We start from the raw sequence: 24914 nt of genomic DNA, 5'->3' as shown, positions 1-24914 counted from the left end.
CAAAACAGCTGCCTGGAGTCTTCCACCCAATCCCAAATATCCTGAGGTTTAGGAAAAGAGCAGGAGGCTTGCTGGATCCTCCAAAGCAGAAGATCCACAACACAAGGGGGTCCTTGGCTTCTTCCTCAAAGCACAAAACAGAAGAAACCTGAAGAATAAGCTCCTGCAACTCTTCCCGGTGAAAAAATGTACATGACTGCGTCAGCGAAGGAATCATCCAACAAAATCCACAGATGCTTGAATGGAGGAGGAGGGGGGGCAGACTATCAAAAAAATGAAAAAAAAAAAAAAACAAGGGGACAATAAAAAGGGTCATTAATCAGATCCAACAGGCCCTAACAAGAGGAAAGACTGCACAGGCTTACCACCTCCACCTGCTGAAGAATGAGAACAGTGACTATAGATGGGACTGCACAGCCCACTTGCCAAAAGTCAACGTGTTCTCAGTCTCCACCTGCTGACAGAGGAGCGTACACCCATCCATCTGTGCCGGTCTATAGGCACGATAAAGAAAAAGGACTTTACTGTATGATGCTCTATCCAGCAGGAAAAAAGAAGTCAGCCTTATATGACAAGTCTAAACATCCAAATCAGACAAGAGACTTCATATACATGATATGTATCACTATGCTAGTGGCAAAAATCCTTTGCCCTCAACACATGACTATACAATGACTAAATGTTCACTCCACTTTACATGAACACAGGCCACTAAGAAACCAGATAACACATAACAGAAACATAGCACCTGTGCATGTTGTACAAAGCAAGAATTTCAAAAAGGTCAAGGGATTGATAAGTTAAAACTAAATAGTTCAAAGTTATAACAGCTGTTACCTTTCCTTTGAATCTTTGATGTAGGTATCAATGAGAAGGCTGTACATTTCAGAGTGTATATTTTCCATAGCAATTTGGAAGCCATAGAAACAACGAGCTTCTGTTACTTGCACTTCCTTGCTAAATCGCTCCACCTAGAGGGGGAAAAAAATATTATGGTCATCATTAACAGCAATGCCTGACCCTGCAAAGTATCAACTTTAATCTTGCTACTTTAAAAATATTTTAAGGTCAGGAGGCAATTGCCGTGCACTGCCATGTAGGAGGTCCTCAATTTGAAACATAGAAACATGATGGCAGATAAAAGCCAAATGGCCCATCCAGTCTGCCCATCCGCAGTAAACATTATCTCTTTCTCCCTCAGAGATCCCACACACCTATCCCAGGCCCTCTTGAATTCAGACACAGTCTGTTTCCACCACCTCTTCTGGGAGACTGTTCCATGCATCTACCATCCTTTCCGTAAAAAACTATTTCCTCAGATTACTCAAGAGCTTATCACCTCTTAACTTCATCCTATGCCCTCTCATTGCAGAGTTTCCTTTCAAATGAAAGAAACTCAACTCATGTGCATTTATATTACATAGGTATTTACACGTATCTCCCCTCTCCTGCCTGTCTTCCAAAGTATACAAATTGAGATATTTAAGGCTGTCCCCATTCACCTTATCTCGAAGACCACTCGCCATTTTAGTAACATAAGAAGAAGTTGCCCCCGCTGAGTCAGACCAGAGGTCCATCTTGCTCAGCGGTCCGCTCCCGCAGCGGCCCGTCAGGCCTAGTGCCTGAACAGTGGTCCCTGATTAATTTTGTAACTTACCTCTAATCCCATCCCTATAATCTACCTTTACTCTTATCTGTACCCCTCAATCCCTTTGTCTTCCAAGTACCTATCCAAAGCTTCTTTGAACCCCTGTAGCGTGCTCCTGTTTATCACATCCTCTGGTAGCGCGTTCCATGTATCCACCACCCTCTGTGTGAAAAAGAACTTCCTGGTGTTTGTTCTAAACCTCTCCCCTTTCAATTTCTCTGAGTGCCCCCTTGTACTTATTGATCCCCTTAATTTGAAAAATCTGTCCCTGTCTATTTTTTCTATGCCCTTCATGATCTTGAAGGTTTCTAGCATGTCTCCTCTAAGTCTCCGCTTTTCCAGGGAGAAAAGCCCTAGCTTTTTCAGTCTGTCAGTATATGAGGTCCTCCATGCCCTTTATTAGCTTAGTTGCTCTTCTCTGGACCCTCTCAAGTACCTCCATGTCCTTCTTGAGGTACGGCAACCAGAACTGAACACAGTACTCCAGGTGCGGGCGCACCATAGCACGATACAGTGGCAGGATGACTTCCTTTCTCCTGGTCGTGATACCCTTCTTAATGATACCCAACATTCTGTTTGCTTTCCTTGAGGCCATGGCACACTGTGCCGACGCCTTCAATGTTGTGTCTACCATCACTCCCAGGTCTCTTCCTCTGGACCCAACCCCAATCTTTTTTATATCTTTTTGATCCTAGCATTGGGCCTCTCTTACCCAGAAAGACTGGGGGGCATACACCTAGTAGTGAGATTCAGAACCAACTGCAGGGTTCCAGGAAGAACCCCCAGTACAGTTTCTGGATGATGTATGTAATGGCCATACTAGGTAATTTTTTTTTTTTAATTGGGGGAGGGGTGCGGGGGGACAGGGAATATGTGGTTAGGGATAATGTTACAAAAAAATTCTCAGTTAGTTGCTCAAATCCCTGTCCTGGTTATGACTGAACTGAAGCATCTTGAGGAAAGCAGCTAGTAAAAAGCTTTATCCCAGGACAAGCAGGCAGCATATTCTTGACTGATGGGTGACGGCACCGACGGAGCCCCGGTACGGACACTTTTAGAGTGATTGCACTCTAAGAACTTGGAAAGTTCTAGAGACCGCACCGCGCATGCGCGAGTGCCTTCCCGCCCGACCCCGACGCGCGGTCCCTCAGTTTCTTAGTTTCCGCGGAGCTAAGAAGTCGCATTTTCAACGGCTGTTGAAAAATTTTTTTCATTCGCCTTCCCGCTCGCGTAAACTTTTTCGGGTTCTTTTTACCCTTCCCTTTTTCTTTAAAAAAAAAAAATAATAATAATAATTTCTCTTGTTTTGTCGAGTTTTCTTTATTTGACCCGGCGGGGCCTACTGCCATTATCGAGGCCTCGGCCTTCGATTTGGCAGAAGCCGTTTTTCCGTTCATGCCCCCTCAGCCCGGGTTCAAGAAGTGCCAGCGGTGTGCACGGCCTATATCCCTAACAGACCCGCACAACTGGTGCCTTCAGTGTCTGGGTCCAGAACATCATGCCTCTACCTGCACCCACTGTGCCACTTTGAAAAAACAGACTCTCAAGAATCGAGAGATACAGCAGAGACTGCTTTTCGGCACCGACATGTCCGATCCCGCGTCTTCGGCGCCGGTCTCGGTACCTGTTTAGTCGGCACCCACCTCATCGACGCCACGCGATACCGCGTCGGCGTCGCAGCATGCAGGTAAGCCGGCTAAGAAGCCTTCCCCGCTGGAACGTCCTCCGGTCTCCATTGCAGAGAGTCCAATCCTGCCGACCGTGAGGCGCCAGCGGAAGCGCTCCGCCCCTATTGAGGTGAGTCCCTCGACATCGGGCTCCTCATCTCCGGGGCGTCGAGCGGCACCGCAGGTACCGCAGAAGAAAAAAGCGGTACCGGTGCCCTCCCTTGATGACCGCATTGCGGCCATCTTGCAGGTGCAGCTGAAGGAACAGCTCAAACAACTCCTTCCAGCTCTCCTGACACCGAGCCCTCCGGTATCGGTCCCCACTGAGCAACCGGTACCGATCGTGGAACAGTCCGTATTGTCACCATCCACTCCTTCGGTACCGGTACACTTGGCCTCATCGGCATCGATGCCTGTCCTCGCACCGGAGCCCAGGTCTCATCATCAATCGGTACAGACATCGGCTCCGGTGCGACCGATAACATCGCCCGGTACCGCGTCGGTGAGGTCGGGTAAGTCGGTACAGAAGTCCCGACACCGAGAACCATCCACTCCTGAGTCTCGGGACCGTGGTCCCCATGTTCGAGACCCAGATCTGTGAGGCGACTCTGAAGAACCTCTTCAGTCAGAAGGTGAGTGTTCATCAGAGGAAGACGAGCCTGTTCTGCAGGATATTTCCACCAAACCTGATTCCACCTCTTTCTCTTCTTTTTTAAGAGATATGTGTGAATCTCTTTCCATTCCTTTGGAGGCTGAGTCTAAAAAGTCCAAAGCTTTTTTGGACGCTCTTGATTTTGACCAGCCTCCAAAGGAATTCTTGAAACTCCCTTTACATGACATCCTTAGGGAGACCTTTTACAAGAATCTGGAGACTCCTCTTACTATCCCGGGAGCTCCCCGCAAATTGGATTCCCTTTATAAAGTAATCCCTATTCCTGGTTTCGATAAACCGCAACTCTCTCATGAGTCTCTTCTTGTAGAATCCACCCTCAAGAAGTCCTTAGGAGCTAGTGTCTATGCCTCTGTCCCTCCTGGCAGAGAGGGTAAAGCCATGGACAAATTCGGTAAGCGACTTTACCAGAATGCAATGCTTGCTAATCGTTCTGGTAACTATGCTTTTCATTTTTCGTTTTATTTAAAGCATCTCCTTACCACCATGGCTTCCTTTGAGCAGTACCTTCCTGTAGGGAATCGTGAGGCTTTCCATCAGTGCTCTTCAGCTCTTTTCCAGCTCAGAAAATTCATGGTAAGGTCTATATATGACACTTTTGAGCTTACCTCGAGAGCAACAGCCATATCTGTAGCCATGCGCCGTTTGGCTTGGCTCAGAGTCTCTGAGCTTGATGTTAATCATCAAGACCGGTTGGCTAATGCCCCATGTTTAGGGGATGAGCTGTTCGGAGATTCTATGGACTCAACAACCCAGAAGCTCTCGGCTCATGAAACCCGCTGGGATACCCTTCTTAAGACTAAGAAGAAACCTCCACCTTCACGGCCATTCAGACAGCAAACGGCCTATCAGCGGCGTTTTGTGGCTCGCCCCTTGCAGCCTTCCACTCAGCAACCTAGGAGGCAGCGGCAACAGCAGCGGCAAACACCTAGGCCTCAGCAGCAACAACCAGCTAAGCAGCCTCCTCCACAAAAGTCGACTCAGCCCTTTTGACTTGATACTCGAGGGCATAGCCAGCGTTCAACCATCTCCTCTCCTCCCTCAACCGATAGGAGGACGACTGTCTTTCTTTCTCAGCCGGTGGGAAGTTATCACTTCGGACCAGTGGGTCCTCAACATCATCCGCCACGGCTACTCTCTCAACTTTCACACCCTTCCGGGCCAAAGTCTACCAAAAGAGTCTGCTTTGCACACTCCTCAATCTGCCCTCCTTTGTCAGGAGGTTCAGTCCCTCCTGCTTCTGAACGCCATAGAGGAAGTTCCTCTGGACCAAAGAGGGCAAGGATTCTACTCCCGGTATTTTCTAGTACCCAAGAAAACAGGAGACCTCAGACCTATTCTAGATCTGCGAGATCTCAACAAATGTTTGGTCAAAGAAAAATTCAAGATGCTATCTCTAGCTACGCTTTATCCTCTCCTCGATCACAACGACTGGCTATGCTCTCTCGATCTCAAAGAGGCCTACACTCACATTCCAATTCATCCGGCCTCCAGACAGTACCTTCGTTTCATGATCAATCACTGTCATTACCAATACAGAGTGCTCCCCTTCGGTCTCGCCTCCTCTCCAAGAGTGTTCACAAAATGTCTGGTAGTGGTAGCAGCGTTTCTACGCTCCCACCACCTTCAGGTTTTTCCCTACCTGGACGATTGGTTAATCAAGGCCATTTCATCTCAGACTGTTCTTCTGGCCACCAACCAGACCATCTTTTTTCTACAACTACTGGGGTTCGAAATCAATATACCCAAGTCTCACCTTCTGCCTACACAGAGACTTCAATTCATTGGAGCGGTACTGGACACGGTCCAGATGAGAGCCTTCTTGCCGGACAACCGTCTTCACAACCTCCAATCGCTCTGTCAGCAAGTGCTGTCCCAGCACTCCATTTCTGCAAAGCAGATGATGATTGTCTTGGGTCACATGGCCTCCACAGTTCATGTCACACCCCTGGCACGGCTTCACCTGCGCACTCCTCAATGGACCCTGGCTCTCCAGTGGTCTCAAGCGACAGACTCTTGCTCACGACACATATCTGTGACATCGTCTCTTCGTCAGTCTCTGCAATGGTGGTTGATATCCTCAAATCTCTCCAGGGGCCTTCTGTTCCATCTGCCTCCTCATCATCTGGTCATCACCACCGACGCCTCCCCTTATGCATGGGGAGCTCATCTGAACGAGTTCCAGACTCAGGGCCTTTGGACTCCTCAGGAAAAGAAGCATCACATCAATTTCCTGGAACTCAGGGCAATGTTCTATGCCCTCAAGGCCTTCCAACACCTTCTATTTCCTCAAGTCCTTCTAATTTGCACAGACAACCAGGTGGCTATGTACTACATCAACAAGCAAGGGGGAACAGGCTCTCGCCTCTTATGCCAGGAAGCCCAGAGAATCTGGTCTTGGGCGTCCTCGCACCACTTATTCCTGAAAGCGATTTATATTCAGGGAGAACAGAACTTCTTAGCGGACAAGCTCAGCAGAGTTCTTCAACCCCACGAATGGACTCTCGACCCATCGACTCTACAGTCCATCTTTGCACAATGGGGCACTCCTCAGGTGGACCTTTTTGCAGCTCCTCACAATCATCAGTTGCCCCTATTCTGCTCCAGACTTTACTCTCCTCACCGTCTGGCAGCGGATGCGTTTCTTCTGGATTGGTCCAATCTATTCCTTTATGCTTTCCCTCCTCTGCCTCTCATGCTTCGGACCTTGTTCAAACTGAAGAGGGAACGAGCCACCATGATCCTGATTGCTCCACGGTGGCCCAGACAGCATTGGTTCTCCCTTCTACTTCAACTCAGTTCCAGGGATCCATTTCTACTTCCTCTGTTTCCATCTCTGCTTACACAGGATCAGGAAACCCTCCTCCATCCCAACCTGCAGTCTCTACACCTGACAGCTTGGTATCTCTCGGGCTGACTTCAGCTGATCTTTTGTTATCTCAGCCTGTTCGCTCCATCCTAGACACCTCCAGGAAGCCAGCCACTCTACAATGTTACCATCAAAAGTGGACGAGATTTTCTTCTTGGTGCCTCCTACATCATCATGACCCCAAGTCTCTTGCAGTAGAACCTCTATTGGATTATCTACTTTCTCTGTCTACTTCTGGTCTCAAGTCTACTTCCATCAGAGTTCATCTCAGTGCCATTACGGCCTTTCATGAGCCGGTCCAGGGGAAACTCCTTTCAGCTCATCCCCTGGTCTCCAGATTCATGCGAGGTCTTTTCAATCTGAAACCACCTCTCAAAGCACCTCCGGTGATCTGGGATCTGAACGTGGTTCTTTCCGTCTTGATGAAGCCTCCATTTGAACCCTTGGCTACTGCCTCTTTCAAGTTTCTCACTTGGAAGGTACTTTTTCTTATTGCTCTCACCTCTGCCAGGAGGGTCAGTGAGCTCCATGCACTAGTTTCTGATCCACCTTTCACTGTCTTTCATCACGACAAGGTGGTTCTACGTACACATCCAAAGTTTCTCCCTAAGGTTGTTTCTGAGTTCCATCTCAACCAATCTATTGTACTACCTGTTTTTTTCCCTAAACCTCACTCTCATTCCGGGGAACAGGCTCTTCATACTTTGGACTGTAAGCGGGCTTTAGCTTACTATTTAGACCGTACTAAGCCCCACAGATCATCCCCCCAACTTTTTCTGTCCTTTGATCCTAATAAATTGGGACGTCCTGTTTCTAAGCGTACGCTATCTAATTGGCTTGCTGCGTGCATTTCATTCTGCTATGCTCAGTCCGGACTGACACTGGAAGGTTCTGTCACGGCACATAGAATTAGAGCTATGGCAGCATCTGTAGCTTTCCTCCGTTCCACACCCATTGAGGAAATCTGCAAAGCTGCTACGTGGTCCTCAGTCCATACTTTTACATCTCATTATTGTCTGGATACTTTCTCCAGACGGGATGGACATTTCGGCCAATCTGTTTTGCAAAATTTGTTTTCCTAATGGCCAACCTTCCCTCCATCCCTCTCTTTGTTAGCTTAGAGGTCACCCATCAGTCAAGAATATGCTGCCTGCTTGTCCTGGGATAAAGCACAGTTACTTACCGTAACAGGTGTTATCCAGGGACAGCAGGCAGATATTCTTGCGTCCCACCCACCTCCCCGGGTTGGCTTCTTAGCTGGCTTATCTTAACTGAGGGACCGCGCGTCGGGGTCGGGCAGGAAGGCACTCGCGCATGCGCGGTGCGGTCTCTAGAACTTTCCAAGTTCTTAGAGTGCAATCACTCTAAAAGTGTCCGTACCGGGGCTCCGTCGGTGCCGTCACCCATCAGTCAAGAATATCTGCCTGCTGTCCCTGGATAACACCTGTTACGGTAAGTAACTGTGCTTTTTGAACCACTGTATCAATGTCTGAAATCACACCCAAGAGCTTTAGTGTTCAGTTAAAATCCGATATATTCATGTACTGAAAAAACGTAATACCTTCTTCCTATTCTAAAAGGAACCAGTGGCTATTCCTAGGGTCTCCACTGCAATAAAAGAAGCTCCAGTTAAGTTTGTCTTCTCATGGTGAACAACTCTGATGGAAGACTGCTAGTGTTGCAACAGATGTGCTCCACTGGGGCCTCTGCTGAAGCAAACCCTGAGAATTACCACAAGTGTGTAGGCTGCAATCCTACGCAAAAGTGCTGCTTTGGCCTACAGCTCTTAACAGAAAATGCTCCTGCCAGCCAGAAACAGACTAATCAGCACTCTCAGAAATAGCCAAAGAAAGGATAAGCTTCTCCCTCACAGAGCAGGAAAATACTCTTACTACTATAAACTGCCACTGTAGCAAATGCTGCAATATTATATCACCTTACCTGTTGCCTCATAAAACGACCACCAGGACCGCTCAGGGAAATTAGGGAAGATACACGGTCCAGTTCCGATTCCAGCGTACCTTCACAGAACCATAGCAGCCTACGCTCTACCCCTTAGCGGACGAACCCAGGGTGAGATGGCTCCCGATCTGGAGACCTGATTCGATCTGCAGACAGTCCAGGAGGCTTACTGCAGTTTCAGCTAACAGGGCACTCCCCCCCCCCCCAGAAGCAGACAATAAAGTAAAAGTCTGCGACCTCCCAAAGGATCACTCCCAGAGTGAATCCACAGCACTTGGGCAATACCTGTGTTACAAAACAAATTAAGAAGAGAAACTCAGCAGCAAGGCTGCAGGAACAAACTGAGAATCATGGGAAGTATTCAGGGAAGGTGTCCTTAGAGGGAGGAGACAAAATTTAATTGAGACCTGCAGCCAAGGCTGGAAAGGATGCAAGACCCTATGGTGAAGCTTCCAGAGGTTATTGTACAAGAAATTACATTAGTGTCTTCTATTCCGTCAATACCTTTCAGTTCTAGATGAATTACAAAAGAACTGGTCTGGGCATACCCAGTGAGATTACAAGATAGAAAATTAAAAGAAGCATTAGGGTCAGGGAATATATGTATTGAGGTTAGTTTGACTTGACAAATTTCCTAAATAACTTGGTTTTTAATTCTCAATTCTCTAAGGTTTTGTAGTTGGGCATTGTGAGCAGCAGGTAGGAGATGTGGTGGTCTAGTTTCGCTGCTTGGGTGGATAGTAGGCCATCATACATTTTCTTATGTTGAATGCCTTTGATTGAGGAGGGGGGATGAGTGAAGGGGGGTCTGTGTTCTCCTTGGTCTGAATGTGTTCCTGGTTAGGCGATTGTTTAGATAGGTTGGTCCATCGCCATTCAGGGCTTTGAATAGCATGCAGTAGAATTTGTAGTGTATGTGTGCTTGTACAGGGAGCCAGTGGTAATAGGATCGTATTTTTTCAGCGAGTATATCAATCTGAGGGCTGTATTGTGCATGGTTGCTAATTGCTTTATCATGTTGACAGGGCATGAAAGGTACAGGATGTTACAGTAGTCTAGTAGTCCTAGAATTAGGAACTGGACCAGGAGTCTGAATTGTTTTTTGTCACAATATTTTCAAATTTGTCTTTGCGCATGATTGTAAAGGCTTTCTAGAATATTTTGTTGATTTGGAGTTGCATAGTGCAACCTTTGTCTATCACTATTCCCAGCAGTCTTAGATTGGGTTCCAAGGGGTATGTGATGGAGTTTATTTCAAGGTTTGTTATGGTTGGGGTTTTGTTTTTTTTCCGAGAAGTAGGAATTTAGTTTTGTCTTGGTCAGCTTTAGTTTGTGGTCTTTCATCCATTTTATCACTGTTTCTATTTTGGCTGTTGTCAACTTAGCATTGCTAGCTGTCAGCATTTTCTGTTTTCCTAACAACTTTATCTTAATAACTCTTACTAGGCGTTTCCTCTCAAAAGCCAAGTCACAAGACAAAAGGGACCCGGATCAAACATTAGAATGGGGCCCCTGAGTCAGAAGATCGGGCAAGAGGGGTAGCGGAAGAGATCTGCCACGAGATTAACCAGATCAGCGTACAACAGGTGCCTGGGCTAGTCCAGAGCCACCAGATCATGCAGCCGGGTGGGCGAGCAATGCAAAGAATTCTGCCCACCATTGGCCATGGAGGAAACACGTACAGAAGGCCTTCCGCTGGCCAAGGCTGTACCAGAGCATCCAGCCCCTCAGCTTGAACATCCTGGCACCGACTGAAGGAACTGGGGCGCTTTGGCGTCAACATGCATGGCCATCAGGTCCAGGACCGGGTGACCCCAAGTCTGCACAATCAAGTTTAAGGCTGCGGGACCGAGACACCACTCTCCGAAATCTAGCACATGATGACTGAGGAAGTCTGCCTGAACTTTTCTCCACTCCTGCTATGTGAGGAAGATAAGTCTCTGCCCAAACCACGTGCAGAGCAGTCTCCTGCACCACCAGACTCCTCCTAGTCCCGTACCCCCCCGACGATTGACGTAAGCCACCACCGTGACATTGTCTGAGAGAACCCAAACAGACTTGCCCTTCAACAGCAGCTGGAACACTAGCAATGCCAGTCGGATGGCTCTGGTCTCCCGAACACTGACCAACCAAAATGCCTTCCCCGGCGACCAGCTGCCTCGAGTCGAGCAACTGAGACATTGAGCTCCCCAGCTGAGGAGACTGGCATCCGCGAGAAGCACGTTCCACTGAGGCTGATCCACTCACTCCCTGCACCATATTGGAAGAACGGAGACTGCGACGAACCAACCCTCGCAGAGGAACGGGCGTGTCCATATTGTGCAACAAGGGTAATCACCACTGCAGCAGAGCATACTGAAGCTGGCGCATGTGTGCCCAGGCCCACCAAACCACGTTTAGGGAAGCCGTCATCAGCCCCTAGACCTGGAGAAAATCCTGCGCCTAAGGACACTGGAAAGCCATCAAAAGACGGATGTGTGACTTCAACTTAACCACTTGGGCATCTGGCAGGAAGACCTTCCCCAAGCTGGTGTCAAAGAAAACCCCGAGATACTCCAGGTGCTGAGACGGAGCCAACTACTCTTGGACAGGTTGACAACCCACCCCAGCGACTGTAGGAACTCCACAACCCGAGCAATAACTTGGGAGTTCTCCTGAAAGACTTTGCTCGGATGAACCAGTTGTCCAGACAGGGGTGAACCAGAAAGCCATCTTTGCACAAAGCCACCACCATGACCACAATAATCTACCAAAAGGAAGTGCACAAAACTGATAATGCTGTCCGAAGATCGCAAAGCGAAGGGACTACTGATGGGATGTGCGAATCGGAACATGCAAGGAAGCATCCGTCAGATCGAGAGAGGCCAGGAATTCCCCCACCTGAACAGCCAGAATGAGAGATCTCATGATCTCCATGCGAAAACATGGAACTTGGAGAGCCCTTTTGACCCCCTTCAGATCCAAGATGAGCCGAAAAGTCCCCTCTTTCTTGGGTACCACAAAGTAAATGGAATACTGACCGGTGCAACACTCCTGCAGAGATACTGGAACTACAGCTTTGAGAATGAGCAGCCCTTGAAACATCTGGCAGAAGGCCTGCTTCTTCCATGCCGCCTGGCAAGAAGTGAGAAAGTGATTTGGCAAGGCATGAGAAAACTCGAGCATAACAATCCCAAATCACCTCCAGAACCCACTGATCTGTTGTGATCTCAGCCCACCCCTAGTAAAAATCCCATAACCAGGTGCCAACCAGCACCAGGGGAGGGGCTAGCAAAGAATCATTGGGTGAGGTGGGTAGTGGGATCACACACCCACTCCCAACGGGCTCCCTAAAAGGACTGCATGCGCTGAAAAACAGCCCCGGGGAGACCCGGCAGCAGGAAAGGACCTCGATCAGGGAGGCATCTGCAGAAATAACACAAATGCCCCTGAGTAACCTCCCGACGCAGGTGGGTGGGCACTGTCATCCAGAAGATGGGGCACCTAGAGTCCATTAAAGTCTGAACCAACTTGTCCAAATCCTTACCAAATAAGACAGACCCCTGAAAGAGAAATTTCGTCAGCTTAGTCTTATGATGCTGCATCCGTTGACCAAGCCCGGAGCCACAGGGTATGACAAACGGCCACCCTGAGAGCCATGGACTTAGCTGATGCCTGCAATAGATCATACATGGCATCTGATAGATAAGAAGCACCCATCTCAATTTTGGCTACTTCCTGTTCCACCAAGGAACAGTCAAACTCAAGGTCAAGGACACTCAGCCCACTGAAAAACCGGCCCAAACCACCAGAAAGCCAAACATTGCCACCTGGATCACTAGGTCAGTAACATCAAAATTCTGTTTAAGAGACTCCAACCTACACTCCTCAGAGTCCCACAAAGCTTGGCCATCCTCAACCAGCACCTTATGCCATTTCGCAATGGCCGAAACCACCACTTCAAGGTATCCCTATAACCCTCCGGATGGGATATGGGCGAGCCATAGAGCGCGCAAAAGGAAATGGCTACTCCGGCACCTTCCAATATGCAATAACAATATCCTGAATATCCTGATGCATAGGAAAAGAGAAGCTGACCAGATCCCTTGAAACAGGGGGTCCACAACATGCAGGGGCTACTTCGCGCCTTCCTCACAGTTCAACACTGAGGAAACCTGAAGAAGCAGCTCCTAGAGCCCTTCCCGCTGAAATATGTGCACCACTAATGCATCCTAGACAGCGGAACCGAAAAACCGTCGCCAGCGGTATTCCCCTCCCCCCATGAGAGGATCTTGGGGGTCTACCAATGGGTCCAGGCCCTCATCAAGCGAGAACTGCTCCCCATATAAAAAATCATTGTCCCAAGAGACCCTCAGCCACTTGGACGAAAGAGAAGGAGACGGAGAAGAAACCGGCACCAAGGGAGGACAAACCAGATTGGACACAGAGGGACCTCCCCCCAAGGCAGAAGCAGGACCCTGGCCACCTGAAGATAAGCCTTGAACAAGGCTAAAACAAAATCAGGGGGGGGGGGAAAACAAAACAAAAAAAAACCAACCCTGGCGGCCCAATGGGACTCACTGCCAAAGCAATGGACACAGCAGAAACCTGCCCCTGTCTCTCCTATACAGGAAAAAAGGTCACCTGAGGCTGCAGACAAAATGGAAGTGCTTCCTGCCAAACTCGGAGCAAAGTCCACCAAGAAAAACACTCCTGAGGTCTGTAGCGGTTGATAACCCTGAACCGGTCCTGCAGATTCGGGTCCATATCAACTATATGCAGCTACGCCAAGCAACGCATGGCCACAGCGAAGGCAGAAACCCTAGAAGAAAGTTCAAAAGCATCATACGAAGCCTGTAACATGTAAAGCCGAAGCTGCGAAAGGGTATCCAGAAGCCGGCGTAAATCCGCACTGCGGTGGACCGGCAAGTCATCCTGAAAAGACGGCAGAGATTTAATGCACTGCTTAAGATAGGACGTAAAAGTAGTTGTAATTAAAGACCCCGTTAGCCATCATAAAATTTTGATACAGGCGCCTACCAAACTTGTCCATAGTCCTTCCCTCCCGGCCGGGTGGGACAGCTGCATAGACCTTAGAAGGGTGAGACTTGAGGGAACACTCCACCACCAAAGACTAGTGGGAAAGCTGAGCCTTCTCGAATCCCTTACAGGGGACCGTCCGGTACCAAGACTCCATTTTAGATGGAATGGCCGGGATAGCATATGGAGTCTCCAGGTTGCGGAAAAAGTTTATTGCAACACCGGATTCAAGGGGAGCCACAAGGACTCCTTAGGAGGATAGGGAAGTTCCATCTCCTCCAAATATTCTTTGGTATAGCAGGAATCCAACAGAAGATCCAAATTCAACGCCTTCCCCATGTCCAGAACGAATCTGGTGAAAGAAGAGAGCTTGCTCTCAGACCGCCCATCAAGGGGGGAGATCGAGCGAGACTGCAAGGCAACAGAAAGAGGGGGGCAGCCTCCCGGGAGTACTGCGCCGGCATGTCAGTGTCAACAAGCACCGATGTCGAAGAAGCCCCGCTGAAAGAATGAGGGGGAGTCGAGGACAGCTTGCGCTTAGAGGTCCCCGCAGGCGAGGACCCAGGGGTCTGAGGACCGACGAAGCCCCCCTCGGGGGTCCCGGGAAGACAAGCATCGGAAAAGAGAAGCCGAAGCTCCCGACGCCGGTGACCCACGGGAAGGAGTCAGAGACTGCACCAGCGACACCACCAGGTCCGAGGCTTTAATGGACCTCGTCGTACGAGGACCCGACAATCTACCCCGCCTCGGGGAGGAATCCCTGGATTTCTTAGTGGGTCTCCGGGACGAGGGAGAAAGATGTCTCAACCGGTGAGCGGCGGGGGACTCCCGCCAAAGGAAGCGGGGAAGAGTCAGGCTGGTCCGTCGCAAGTGAGGTCGAGGACGGGGCAAGCCGAGCCAAAGCAGAGGAGAGCTAAGAGGAGATAATAGCCTTAAGCATATCCTTGAACATTGGCACCGAGATCATATTTGGCCCTACAGGTGCGGCAGTGCGCTCCACCGGGGGCAGCCTCGAGGAAGAGTATTCCCTTATGGTGGAGGCACGCTTGGAGGCCTTACTAGGCGGTTTTGTTTAGGCAGCCATCGCCTGGACGTTCAGAGACTCCAAGGAAGGCTTCTTAGGTAGCTGACTGACCCTGAAGACAGAAGAGGAGACTTACCTGTGGTGGAGGATTTGGCAGCTGGGGCCATCGAGGTCGAGGGAAATTCTCCCGGGACCGAGGTCTTTGAGGCCGACGTCGAGATTGGCACACTGGCAAAGGCATACAGCTGAGGAATCATTAAGAAAGATAGGGAGGTAGGGGAATGGGGGAAGGCACTGCCGCCCGAGTGTGGCACCTCTAAGGTGAACAAGGAACCCCCCCCTCTCAGGCCCCAACTGTCCAGACAAGCAAAGGCCAATAAAAGCCCTGTCTATCCCCTTCAAGAGAATTCCCTAATAGGACTGTACAGGCTTACCACCTCCAACTGCTGGAGAACGAGAACAGACTGATCCTAGAGAGATTGCACAGCCCACTTGTACCATTGCTAGAATTCAGTGTGTTCTCATGTCTCCACCTGCTGGCAGAGGAACAAACTCGTCCATCTGTGCCAATCTGGAGAGAAGCTAAAAAAGCCACTATTTAATCCTGGTTATGAGCAAGGGATTTTGGAATCTGGTACCTCTAACTTGGATTTAATTATCCGAGATAAGATTTGGACCCTTGCTCTATTCCAGTATTGTTCAACAAATCTGTGAAAAAAAAGATAACATTAAATGTTTTAAATGAATTCCTTTCTACTGACATGGAGACTTTAATCAGCTTACCAGATTCTCATTTACAATGCCATCACTTGCTGCAAAAAATGCCAATACGTGAGAAATAAAGTATTTCTCCTCAGGCTTCAGAAGCTCCCAATGCTGAAGATCTTTAGAAAGGTCCACCTAAAAAATATTTTAGATTAACATTCGTTACATTCTCATTTTATACTATAAAATATTTCTCTCAAGGTAGGGAGAACTAGAGGGCACTCCCTAAAGTTGAAAGGGGATAGATTCCATACAAACGTAAAGAAGAAGTTCTTCTTCACCCAGAGTGGTGGAGAGCTAGAACGCTCTTCCGGAATCTATTGTACGGGAAAACACCCTCCAAGGTTTCAAGACTAAGCTGGACAAGTTCATGCTAAACTGGGACATACACAGGTGAGGCTGGACTCATTTAGAGCACTGGTCTTTGGCATGGGGGCCACTCCGTGAGCAGACTACTGGGCAGGATGGACCACTGGTCTGACCCAGCAGCTGCAATTCTTATGTTCTTATGTGCTTCTTTAAAAGAGGATGAATCATCTCTGTAAAGAACTTGGATTTAAAGCTACTTCTAAAAGGTCACGGTGGTGTACAGGGGAACAGACTGCTGTCAGATTCACAACTGGGCTCAAGAGTCTATAGCAGTGTTTTTCAACCTTTTTACACCTAAGGACCGGCAGAAATAAAATAATTATTCTGTGGACCGGCAGCTGAACACAGGGCTTAAGTCGTAGGCCAGACCCCGCCCCCATAATAGTACTAATTGTAACAATTTTTTCCATTCATTTTTCAGATACACATTGTAATCTTATTAAGAACACATAATGGTTAACCACAAAATTAAACTACACAAAGCACACCGACAGCAGATATAAATTCTCAAACTTGACATAATTCAATCACTAAATTCAAAAATAAAATCATTCCCTCCTAACTTTGTTATCTCCCTCCTCCCATGCTATGCCTTACCTTCTGGCCTACTCCCGCCTAGCCGTTTTATGCCGCCCCCGGTGTTATCTTCAGGCCGTCTTCCTCTTCCTCATTGATGCAGTGCACAAAGCTGTGGGCAGCGGCTCCTTGCACATCCCACGCCTCATCTGGAAGCCTTCCCTCTGACGTTGCGATGTCAGCGAGAAGGCTTCAGATTCAGGCACAAGACGTGCATAGAAGCCACTGCCCGTGGCTTTGTGCACTGAATCAGTGAGGAAGAGGGAGCTGGCTCGAAGATAACGCCGCATCGATCGCACCGTGGACCGGCGGTTGAAGAACACTGTTTTGGGCCGATGCACGTGCCGACCCTTTGGACCGGCAAGAAATTTCTGTGGACCGGCACTGGTCCACGGACCAGTGGTTGAAGAACACTGGTCTATAGGACACTTCCTCACAATCAGATCCACCTTATAAACTCAGTTCTACCCATGGAGAAGTTAAACAGGAGTGGGTAGAACCAGGAGGTCATGGTCCAGGAAGTATAAAAGCTCAGTGAGAAGTCAGGTGAAGGAGGCCCAGAGGGAGGGGCAGTATATGCTCCACCTTGTGTCTGAAGTGCAACCAACCACAACAGCCAGGTAAGACAAGTTTAACTTAGGACCCTGAACTGTCTCAACCCTGCTGGAGGTAGGCCCGTAAATATGATCAACAAGAGGACTACATGCCTCCTTCAATATTCCGGGCGGAGTTAGGGGCAGAGCCAGCCCGCGAATATTAAAAAACCATGAATAATATTCGGGCCGGTTCTGACCCACCCCCCGCCTTCCCCCAGAATCCTGGACCTTACCTTAAGCCCTTTGAGACTCCCGGAAACTTACCTGGTGGTCTAGCGGGCTTTTGGGGCAGGAGCAATCTTCCGTGTGGATCACTCATAGGAAATGGCTGCCATGAGCTCCCGTCGTAGTCTCGAGAGACTACAGGAGCTCACGGCAGCCATTTCCTATGAGTGATCTGCATGGGGCAGGAGCTTAGGAAGATTGCTCCTGCACCAAAAGCCCGCTAGACCACCAGGTAAGGTTCCGGGGAGTCTGAGAGGACTTAAGGATAGCACAAAAAAAGTTAACGATTAAAGGGAAAAAAAAAATCGTGAATAACCGAATCTGTGGATTCGGAGGGAGAAGTATATAGTGCATATCGTGACCTACAAGAGCAAGATCATGGCAGGACTTTACTGCCTAGGACTAGTTTGTTATTTTCTGCCTTGCCTGTGACAAACAGGATCCCTCATAACTTGTACTTAAGTATTTGTTCCCCTGAACCCACCCTAGGCCTGCTCTTGCTATCACAAGCTCTAACCAGAATATTGCACTGCTAAATTTATAAAATCATGGTGGTGAAGCCTAAAAAAAAGATGTTAACACTTGAACATAACTATCGTAGTCACCCATTTCATAAAAACATTTTTATTATTCTTCAGTCACAACTCTTCTACACAAGCAGTGAAGTCTCACGAGTCCCACAAGAACCGACGCCAGATATTTAATATGCAGCGGGGGGACCAGGCTGGATGCCAAAAAGATCGCTCCTGCACCACTGGCACCATTGGAGGAGGCAGCCATCCAGCGAGGGAGCTACAGTATTTTTAAAAGGTACAGGGGACTCCACAGCTTATCTAATGGGGTGGTTTATCTAGGATTTTTAAAACAAGAATAGGAGTTTCCTGCAATCTATACAAGGAGAAATACTGTAATCTAATGAGTGAGACTACTACCATCTGACCCTATCTAATGAGTGAGACTACTACCATCTGACCCTGAGATTTAAAAAAAGTGATAGGATTATGCTTTCCTATGATCATTTAAATCTTTTGCAAAATAATGGAGTATATTGGGGCTAAGGGGTTTAGGCATAAGAATCTCTGCCTGATGTAAAAAACCTTCATTACCTATGGCAGGGATGGGCAACTACAGCCAATAAAGGCCACAACCCAGTCAGATTTTCCAAGATTCACAATGATATGAATGAGATCAAATTGTATATAATAGAAGCAGTAAATGCAAAAATAAAACCCAACTGGGTTGTGGCCCTTAATGGCTGTGGTTACTGATCTGACATATGGCATAACATGAAATACAGGTCCTCTCCCAATCATAATCTCAACAGATCCTTTCCCAGAATAATCTAGGCCAGTGGCCTCAAACTCAAACCCTTTGCAGGGCCACATTTTGAATTTGTAGGTACATGGAGGGCCGCAAAAAAATAGTTAATGTCTTATTAAAGAATTAACAATTTTGCATGAGGTAAAACTCTTTATAGTTTATAAATCTTTCCTTTTGACCAAGTATTAATAATAATACTGTCATTTATAGCTAAAGAGACATATGAGCAAGAAACTTTTATTTTACTTTTGTGATTACGATAAACATACTGAGGGCCTCAAAATAGTACCTGGGGGCCGAGAGTTTGAGACCACTGATCTAGGCAAATAGGTTATTTGAAAGTTATCCACCCTGCTTGTTTCTAGAAGTATCTGCTATTACTTCTTTGTGTTATCAAGAGAGTGTGGCACAGTGGTTAGAGCTACAGCCAACTCCCCACTGCTCCTTGTGAACCTGGGCAAGTCACTTAATCCTCCACTTCCCCATGTACATTAGAGAGTGTGAGCCCTATGGAACAGATAGGGAAAATGCTTGAAGCACCCGTATGTAAACCACCGAATGTGGTTGTGTAAAAAAAAAAAAAAAAAAGTAAGGGGGTACAGAAGTCCCCCTTTCCCTTATTTGCTTTAAATGCAGCTGCTTTTTGTACAAGCTCCCCTCCCATTAACTGCCCTAACTTGCTCATAACAGCCAGGCCCATTAAAAGCCTTCTCTCCCTCTAGAAAGGTACAGCATAATAGATAAAATACATTAGATTGCAAATTAAGGCAAAAGCTCCTTTAGTAAACTTGAAAATTAAAAGGTCAGCGAAAGCAATCCTCACCTCTTCCGCCGTCCAGAATGAAGCCTCAGCTTTCTTATACATTTGCCAGATGTCATGGTACTGGATGGGGAAAATCACGAACCGGTGGGGATTATCTCTCAGCAGTGGTTCATCCTGAGAGCTAGCGGGCTGAGGCGTTTCCTTTAATTTTGTCTTAAAAAAAATAAAGAAAGAAAAGAAAAAAATAAATAAAAAGTCATTCATTCAGTGAAAGTTGTATATACATTATTAAAACACCAAGAGAACAAGAAAAAGGTATACAGGGCAGAAGCAGCCGATATATTTGGCGGGCTAAAAGGCCAGCCACAAAACAAGATGGCTCGCTTTTGGCGCCACGGGACCAATCACACGCAACCCAACCAGTACACTCACCGTTCCGTGCTCCACGTCGTGGAAGATCTTCCGAGCCGTCTTGGTAGCCAAAACGCGCGAAGAGTTCAACGTAGGCGGCTAGAGAGAAACAAAATAATTTTATACACATTTTGTGACGAACAGAACTACGTTCAAAGCGTGACTAGTAACTAAAGTTCCAAATAACAAGCTCTCACCGTGTTCTCCTTGTCAATCAGAGTTAAATTCTTCATCGGGGAGACACGGACGTTATTGTTCTTCTGCGACAGGGGGTTACGAACCGAGTGCATCTTCCCGACGTGGAATAAGTGTTTAAAGTTAATAAAATAAACGAGGCAAAGAAAAAAAAACTACGGTTAAAATATGAAAATAGTTAGTGTTAAAGTTAGCTTCCTGCAGTTTTAAAACCACCAAACCCCCGAAAAATTAAACAAAAATACACGAGGAAAAAAAAATATTAAACACACACACACTTGTTCTTTTCCGTAGTAAAGTAAAACTAAAATGCGGATGTCGTTTACATTTTATAGATTTACCTTTGGCGCCACAAAGCGTGAAGCCAATAGGAAAAAGCGCGTGTACTATTACCATCCAATGAAGATTCTCCTGTAAAAGAAGAGCACATAGGCTGCGCCGGGTCAGGGAGGGGAGGAAATGGATCCGGTCACACAGTGGCCAATTAGAGGCTTCGCGGGAAACTCAAGTCTGCTCAGTTCGGTTAGTGTTGCTAGTTGGGTGGGTTTTTCCGCCAAATATGCAAAATATTTTGTAGTTGTGGACTGCGAGATTTTAGAATACTTTTCAAAGATGTGCGCGGTTTGTTTGTTTTTTTATTACGGTATTCACTATTTAACCAATGAACGTTCCAAATCCTTATTCTGGTACTTCACTAAATCAGTCAGAGTCCCTCTCGCTTCATTCCAAGTTTAAAAGTCCAGTGGTTTAATAGGCTTTCTGTGTATTCCAAGCCTCACTTTGGTGTTATCGCCAGCTTTTTTTTCCCCCGCCCCTTTCAGAGCGATTTATGTTGTTGTGGGTTTTGTTTTGTTTTTTTTGCTTTTATTGTATAACTATAGATAACCACCTTCGAAACAGGGTTAGGAGGCGAGAAAATTAGGTGTCAGAATAAATTGTCTCTTCTGGCTGCAAGTATCAGACTTGTATACATTATTTATAGTCTTCGATCTATTTTGTTGTGTTCCTATGCTGCTGTATCTTTTCTTTTTGTGTCACTAGTGGACAAATTTTGAACCTCTTTTGCTTCTTGGTAAAATGTCCCTTCACTTTAGGAAGACTCCTAACAATACCAGTGCCTATCTATTCTGCCCGTCCATGTTATCTACTCACCGTTCAGAGATTCTGTTTTTAGTGCAAAAGGTATATGAGTCTTAAGCAACTGGGTTTTATTTTCCATTGTTCATGAGACCCTGCAGAAGGCATCAACCACATTATTTTATCCCAGTAAAGCAGGCAGCCTATTCTCCCATATGGGTAATGACATCTACGGAGCCCGGATGCGGACAGCTTCGCAAGCAGACTTGCTTGTAGAAGTTTAGAAAGTTTGCGACTGCCTCACCGCACATATGCGAGTGCCCTCCTCCAGGCAGCCACCGCCAGCACCGCTCCGCACCACCTCCTCAAGCCGCCGAATATGGCCGGCTTCCTCCAGCGGTTGGTGAGTGAGGGCGGGAGGAGGGGAGTGGCCAGAATGTTCCCTGCCGCCAGGTTCTAAAATGGAACACGGCCACGGATCACACACCACAGCGGCAGGGATCACGATGTTTTCAATGCGCATGCGCTGGTAAGCTTTTATTATATAGGATAATATAGTATTTTTCAACCTTTTTACACTTATGGACCGGCAGAAATAAAAGAATTATTCTGTGGACCGGCATCGGTCCTTGGACCGGCAGTAGAAGAACACTGGGCTAAGTCGTGGGCCAGATCCCGCCCATCTCTACCCAATCTCCACCCCAGACCCCGCCCCATGATAGTACTAATTGCACCTTGCACATCCTGTGCCTCATCTGGAAGCCTTCCCTCTGACGTTGCAATGTCAGAGAGAAAGCTTCCGGTTCAGGCGCAGGATGCCCGTAGGAGCCACTGCCCGTGGCGTTGTGCACTGAATCAGTTAGGAAGAGGGAGCTGGCTCAAAGATAGTGCCACATCAAACGCACTGTGGACCGGCGGTTGAAGAACACTGTTTTAAGAACATAAGAAATTGCCTCTGCTGGGTTAGACCAGAGGTCCATCCCGCCCAGCGGTCCGCTCCCACGGTGGCCCATCAGGCCTATCACCTGTGCAGTAGTCCCTGACTATTGCTATAACCTACCTCTACTTCTATCTGTACCCCTCAATTCCCTTATCCTCTAGGAACCTTTCCAAACCTTCTTTGAAGCCCTGTAACGTGCTGTGGCCTGTCACCGCCTCCGGAAGCGCGTTCCATGTGTCCACCACCCTCTGGGTAAAAAAGAACTTACTAGTGTTTGTTCTAAACCTGCTCCCTTTTAATTTCTCCGAGTGCCCCCTTGTACTTGTGGTTCCCCACAGTGTGAAGAATCTGTCCCTGTCTATCTTTTCTATGCCCTCAGGATTTTGATGGTTTCTATCATGTCTCCCCTAAGTCTCCGCTTTTCCAGGGAGAATAGCCCCAGCTTTTTTAACCTGTCAGCATATGAGAAGTTTTCCATACCCTTTATGGGTTTAGTCGCTCTTCTCTGGACTCCCTCAAGTACTGCCATGTCCTTCTTGAGGTACGGCGACCAGTACTGGACACAGTACTCCAGATGCGGGCGCACCATTGCACGATACAGTGGCAGGATGACCTCCTTCGTCCTGGTCGTGATACCCTTCTTAATGATACCCAACATTTTGTTTGCTTTTCTTGAGGCTGTGGCGCACTGTGCCGACGCCTTCAAAGTTGTGTCTACCATCACTCCCAGGTCTCTTTCAAGGCTACTTACCCCTAGCAGTGATCCCCCCATTTTGTAGCTGAACATCGGATTCTTTTTCCCTACATGCATGACCTTGCATTTCCCTACGTTAAAGCTCATTTGCCACTTTTTGGCCCATTCTTCTAGTGTCGATAGGTCCCTTTGCAGATCTTCGCAGTCTTCCATGGTTTCAACTCTGCAGTAGAGTTTGGTGTCATCTGCAAATTTAATAACCTCACATTTTGTTCCCGCCTCCAGGTCATTAATAAATATATTGAACAGGAGCGGTCCCAGCACCGACCCCTGTGGGACTCCGCTCGTGACCCATAGCCAGTCTGAGTAATGGCCCTTTACTCCAACCCTCTCTTTTCTGCCTGCCAGCCAGTTTTTGATCCATCGGTGGACATCCCCTTGCACCCCGTGGTTCCACAGCTTCTTAAGCAGCTGTTCATGTGGTACCTTGTTGAAGGCTTTTTGGAAGTCAAGGTAAATGATGTCTAGGATTCCCAATTAATTATCTGGCTGTTTATCCCCTCAAAGAAGCACAGTAAGTTTGTGAGGCACGACCTTCCCTTGCAGAAGCCGTGCTGGCTCGCCTTCAGCAGTCCATTGTTTTCTATATGGTCACATATTCAGTCCTTGACCAGTGCTTCCATCACCTTTCCCGGAACCGAGGTCAAGCTCACTGGCCTGTAGTTTCCCAGGTCACCCCTTGAACCCTTCTTGAAGATGGGCATGACATTTGCTATTTTCCAGTCCTCCGGGATCTCTCCAGTTTTTAAGGATAGGTTGCATATTTGGCGAAGTGGTTCTGTTATTTCGTTCCTTAGCTCTTTGAGTACCCTTGGGTGGATGCCGTCCGGACCCGGTGATTTGTCGCTCTTTAGTCTGTCTATCTGTCGGAGGACATCCTCTTGGCTTACATCTGGTTGGACCAGCTTTTCATCCTCATCCCCATTTATGATCTCTTCGGGTTCTGGAATATAGGATGTGTCCTCTCTCGTGAAGACTGACCAGAAGAACTTATTTAACCTGTCAGCTATCTCTTTTTCCTCCTTTACCACTCCCTTCTTGTCTCCATCGTCCAATGGTCCCACTTTCTCCCTGGCCGGTTGCTTCCCCTTCACGTACCTGAAGAATGATTTGAAGTTTGTTGCTTCCACCGCCAGTCTCTCCTCATATTCTCTTTTTGCTTTCCTAACCACTCGGTGACATTCCCTTTGATGTCTTTTGTGCTCCTTCTGTTTGTCCTTTGTTTGGTCCTTTTTCCATTTTCTGAACGATGCTTTCTTGTCACTTATCGCCTTTTTCACTGCATTTGTCATCCACACTGGGTTTTTGGTTCGATTCTTTTTGCACCCCTTCCTGAACCTAGGGACGTACAGGTTCTGTGCTTCGTGCACCGTGCCCTTGAGTAGAGACCAGGCTTTTTCTATGGTCCCCATCTTCTCTGAGTTGCCGCTGAGTTTCTTTCCCACCATTTTCCTCATGTCATCGTAATTCCCTTTTCCATTCCATCTTTGTTTCTTTTCCTGTCACTAATATACCTGAAGAAGGATTTATCCACTTTCTTAATGTTCCATGCTAGATCTTCTTCTGTTCGGAGCTTGGCCTCTCTGACTGCCTTTTTGGCAGCTTTAGATCTGACCAGATAGTCTTCTTTTGCCTCCCTCTTCCCAAGATGTTTGTAGGCGATAAATGCTTCTTTTTTCTTTTTAATGAGGTCCGAAATTTCGGTACTGAACCATTGTGGTCTTTTGTTTCTCTGGCACTTGCTTACCGTTTTTATGTAGCAGTTTGTTGCTTCGTTCAGGGTGGATTTCAGAGTTGACCACATAGTTTCCGGATTGTCAGTTTCTGCTTGGTTATGCAGCTCCCGATGGACAAAGTCTCTCATGTGGTCGAAGTCTGCACCTCTAAAGTTGAGGACCCTCGTCACTGTGTTTGATTTAGAGAAACCTTTCCTGAGGTTGAGCCATACCATGTTATGGTCACTGGAGGCCAGCGTGTCTCCTACTGAAACCTCCGAGATGCTGTCTCCGTTGGTGAGTACCAGGTCCAGTATTGCCTGTTCCCTAGTGGGCTCTAATACCATTT

The 24914-nt window shown here is 47.6% G+C and overlaps 1 protein-coding gene across 1 annotated transcript in view; it reads right to left on the bottom strand.

Annotated features, from left to right (window-relative positions):
• Positions 1–20758, bottom strand: part of RRM2 (ribonucleotide reductase regulatory subunit M2) — a 55587-nt gene extending 34829 nt beyond the window's left edge. The window contains exons 1-6 of the mRNA XM_033939402.1: positions 20421–20758; positions 20082–20174; positions 19906–19983; positions 19534–19686; positions 15643–15759; positions 838–971 (exon numbers count right to left, since the gene is read on the bottom strand). Coding sequence (XP_033795293.1) covers positions 838–971; positions 15643–15759; positions 19534–19686; positions 19906–19983; positions 20082–20174 — 575 coding nt within the window. The 5' untranslated portion in view covers positions 20421–20758. The remainder of the gene's footprint in view (positions 1–837; positions 972–15642; positions 15760–19533; positions 19687–19905; positions 19984–20081; positions 20175–20420) is intronic.
• Between the last annotated feature and the right edge of the window lie 4156 nt (positions 20759–24914).

This window comes from Geotrypetes seraphini, chromosome 3, assembly GCF_902459505.1.
Source record: "Geotrypetes seraphini chromosome 3, aGeoSer1.1, whole genome shotgun sequence".
NCBI lineage: Eukaryota > Metazoa > Chordata > Amphibia > Gymnophiona > Dermophiidae > Geotrypetes > Geotrypetes seraphini.
Note: the sequence above shows the minus strand (reverse complement) of the source record. Positions and strands in the feature narration are given on the sequence as shown.